The sequence below is a fragment of the Camelus ferus genome, chromosome 6 (genome assembly GCF_009834535.1).
Source record: "Camelus ferus isolate YT-003-E chromosome 6, BCGSAC_Cfer_1.0, whole genome shotgun sequence".
Classification (NCBI taxonomy): Eukaryota; Metazoa; Chordata; class Mammalia; order Artiodactyla; family Camelidae; genus Camelus; species Camelus ferus.
Window position 1 is genome coordinate 31,120,080 of NC_045701.1, and position 4,353 is coordinate 31,124,432.

The 4,353-nt window shown below is 39.1% G+C and overlaps 1 gene segment (V, D, J or C); it reads left to right on the forward strand.

The window, feature by feature from the left end:
• Positions 1–201: 201 nt before the first annotated feature.
• Positions 202–1,095, forward strand: LOC102517569. The segment is given in 2 exon segments: positions 202–490; positions 673–1,095. Coding segments are annotated over 2 exon segments (525 nt in total).
• Positions 1,096–4,353: the final 3,258 nt, after the last annotated feature.

Sequence of the window (4,353 nt, forward strand, 5' to 3'; positions counted from 1 at the left end):
TGTCATTATTTTTATAAGTATCTGTCAGACGAGACTCCTGGATCAAACAGAGACTCATATAAACAAAACAAAAGAAGGAAAATTTCAAAGACTAGATATTAGACTTCGCTGATTTTTTCACTTTTATTATCAAATCTTTTTTTTTATCTCAAGGGCAAATCTGAAATTTCATTTCCCAGGTTCAACATTGTGTCCAAACCATTGAAAGTCACCCTTTCCCCCTCACTCTCTATCTACCCCTTTCCAGCCCTTTCTCAGTTCACTTGACTTGAGAGGGTGGGGCTTCCTGTCACAGAGTGTCCCCTGAGCAGGCTTCACTGGGTGAGCTGACTGGTTGCAGGAGCAGGAACAGTTCCAGAACAAGTCATGACACTCACCACCCAGGAGTGGAGATATGTATCATATGCTGAAAACATCCCAGCAAGAAGGCGAGGTGTCATGAAGAGGCTGGTGGGCGCTGTGCTGGGGCTTCTGTTTGCCCAGGTTTGCTGTGAGTTGGGGCTGCCCCACAGGGAATCTGCAGGATTGAGCAGCTGCAGTATAGTTGAGGGGGCAGGGATGGGAGCTGACAAGTCTTGCAGACCTTCTAGACATATCATCCCTGGGGGCACTTTGAGGATTTTGTAGGAGTTAGTAACCCTCACGTGTGACTGTTTCTCTGTTTCTCATCAGGTGTGACAGGGGAGGATGTGGAGCAGAGTCCTCCAGTGCTGAGTCTCCAGGAGGGAGCCACCTCCACGCTGTGGTGCAAGTTTTCCACCACTGTGTCCAGTCTGCACTGGTATCGTCAGAACCCTGGGGGCCGCCTCATCCACCTGTTTTCCGTTGCTTCAGGGACGAAGCACGATGGAAGATTCAGTGCCACAACAGTCGCTAAAGAACGCCGCAGCTCCTTGAACATTTCCTCTTCCCAGACCACAGACTCGGCGACTTACTTCTGTGCTGTGAGCACAGTGCTCCCCGGGCACCTGCAGCCTGAACACAAACCCTCAGCGGGCTCAGCCCCCTCCAGCCAGTGTCACTGTGAGGCCCCACACTCATTTGTAGGGCTTGTTAGTCCTCACCTATATTGACAGAGTTTTTTTTGTTGTTGAAGTCCAGTCAGTTACAGTGTGTCTATCTGTGGTGTACAGCACAGTATCCCAGTCATGCACATACACACATATTTTTTTTCATATTATCTTCCATTAAAGGTTGTTACAAGATGTTGAACATAGTTCCCTGTGCTATACAAAAGAAACTATTGTCCTTTTTCAGTTTTATTAGGTACAGTTATTAACGTTTGACTGCACATATACATTATATTACATGTACATGCATATATACAATATACTGCACTTTTTTTAGTTTATATACATGTACTGACAGAAACTTTTTTAAAATCTATGTTTATATGTAGTGGTTAACATTTGTAAATCTCAAACTCCCAAATTTATCCCCTCCCACTCCCTTTTCCTGGTAACCATAAGATTGTTTACTAAGTCTGCAAGTCTGTTTCTATTTGATACATGAGTTCATAGTGTCCCTTCTTTCTTTTTTTTTTAGATACTGCATGTGAGTGATATCATATGGTATTTTTCTTTCTTTTCCTGGCTGACTTCACTTAGAATGACAATCTCCAAGTCCATCCATGTTGCTGAAATTGGCATTATTTTAGTCTTTTTTATGGCAGAGTAATATTCCATTGTATAAATATACCACTGATTCTTTACCCAGTCATCTGTTGATGGACATTTGGGTTGCTTCCATATCTTGCATACTATAAATAGCCAATATGGAAAACAGTATGGATTCCTTAAAAAAACTGAAGAGTTCCCATATGATCCAGCAATCCCACTCCTGGGCATATATCCAGAGAAAACTAATTCAAAACATACATGCACCCACTGTTGATAACAATACTATGTACAACAGCCAAGAGATGGATAACATTTAAAAAAAATTGTTTTTCTTCTACACTCAGAACACACCTAGCATCAAGGACGTCTGTTTTTATTTGAAACTTAACATCAGCAAAAGTAGTTGACATGATATCACAGCTTATTACATCATCCTTTATGATGATTGGAAAATGAATTTCACTTTGCAGCTCATTCCTGTCAGAACAGTGATGTTACTGCTCGGTACTCCTCTAAGTCACGGGTTTCAAAGTCAGCTTTTTCAAGCTAGTTATGAATTATTTTAGGGTGATTTTGTGCACATGGCAATGAGAATGCTCATTGCATCAAGAACACATCATTTTAAAAGTCTCAGTAAAAGACATGTTACCCAGTTTAAAAATGAGCAAAATACTTAATCAGAATCTTTATAAAAGATATATACTCTACATCAAGAATCAGCAAAATATGTCCCATGAGCCAAATCCATCCAGGAACCTATTTCTGTAAATAAAATTTTGTTGGAACATAGCAATTCCCATTTTTAAAATGTATTATCAATGGCTTCTTTCATGCTGCAAACGGCAGAGTCTAGTAGTCACAACACAGACTGAATGGCCTGCAAAGCCAAAAATATTTACTGTTCTACCCATTATGGTAAAAGTTTGCAAGCCCCTGTTCTACATCATTAGCCATCAGGGAAATTCAAATTACTACCACAATGAGATCACTATGACCCATCATGTTGGCTAAAAATAAAAAGATAACTATTTCAATTGTTGACAGAAAGGGACAAAAACTGTCTAATTTAGTAACTGTTTAGATTCATGTTCTCTTCAGTGTGAAGGGCTCTTTTGAGCTGATGTTGATGTTACGGGAAGAAAGATGGCCCTGTGCAGTGATTCTGCCTGGGGGCCAATTTCTCAACAAGGGCTAATCTTCTGTCTAAGGAAATGATTGGTGCAAGAAGACTCAGTCACTTATTCCTTTGCTCTGATTCACGCATGGTGATGAACATGAAGTTTTAAGAAGCTGTGTATGATGTTTCAATGGAACTTCTCTCTATGGCCACCAAGGGGCAATGCCGCTTCGGAGAAGACTGTTTGTCCCACACACAGATGTAAAATATTGAGCAAGTAGCCAGAGGTTATTCTTCGAAAATCTAACAAATTACTATCTCCTATTTTGCTTCAATTTACATCTATCAATCATGTAGTCTGAGGAGTGGGCGCTCTGACCAGTGTCTCCTGTTGGAACATGATGATGTTTTACTTTAGTAGGATTTGAGATGACATCAAATACAGAAACAGCAAGTTCTCTCTGTACATAGGAGAGAAAATGAGCTCCGTATTTCTTTAAACTTCTATTCTTTATAATGCACATCAATGCTATTTGTAGGGCTGCTTTGGAGTTATCCTCAATTTCTACCTCCATATTCTGTTGTGTTAACATCAAAAGCCAAACTGATTCCTCACAGTTTTGTATCTTGCCTGTGAGGATGAAGTGTGAAGAAAATGTTAAATGTTTGTTCAAACTCAGAATAAGAACTACCAAAATGTTATATTCCTGAATGTGTTCCTAAGATCTACCAAAAATGTTGTATTCTTGAATTTCTTCATGGCCCCATATCTTCTGAAGTCAGCAGAATTTTTCAATCTTCTCCTATCCAGTTGAATATAAAAACTCTTCCAGAACAGATAATTCTAGTACTTCTTAATTTCTTTTCTCCATGTATATTATTAGAAATATTTCCTTTGCTTGGTATATATATTTTAGAAAAAAGTATAAAGAAATTGAAAGTGATTTAATTATATTTTGTCATTTCTTAGGGTGGAATAAAATCTGGACACATCTGAAAGACTGCAATAAAATTTAAGTTCCTGAGGGAAGAGAACTATATATTCTCTCTTTTCTGATCCATGGCCTTAGCTTATAATGGTATATTGTGCTCCTTGTGTGTCCTCAGTGAACTGTAATTAGCATTTATAATAAAAGAGAAAGGCCCCTCTGCATGCTGATCTTGTGACTTTGTGGGATTCTGTTTTTACCCCGTTGTAAAATAGTGTTACTCCTATGAAGACTTCAAGCTGTTCTGCTATATTATTTTAATATTCTAAGAGATGTATAGGAACAGAAGCTGAGGAATGGAGGAGGGAAATTTGAAACTGATCTTTATCCATGTGTAAGGATGGGATTTCTGATTCCCAATGAATGTAATTTTCAACATTTCTAAGTAAGAGCAAAATAAGGAAATGCTTGCTTTGAGACAAATAGTTCTAAGTGAAAGCACTTGTGAGAGGGTGAAGCCCGTTGAAAAAAATTAAAACGTATGAAGTTAAAGTCAGCTTCCTCGCTGGCTGAGAGGACCAGAGGTCCATCTGCGCTGTCACTGGGCTTTGGTGCCAGGAAAAATGGACAAGCTTCTGGGAGCATTATTTTTAATTCTGTGGCTTCAAGTAAGCTGTGAGTTATGGAA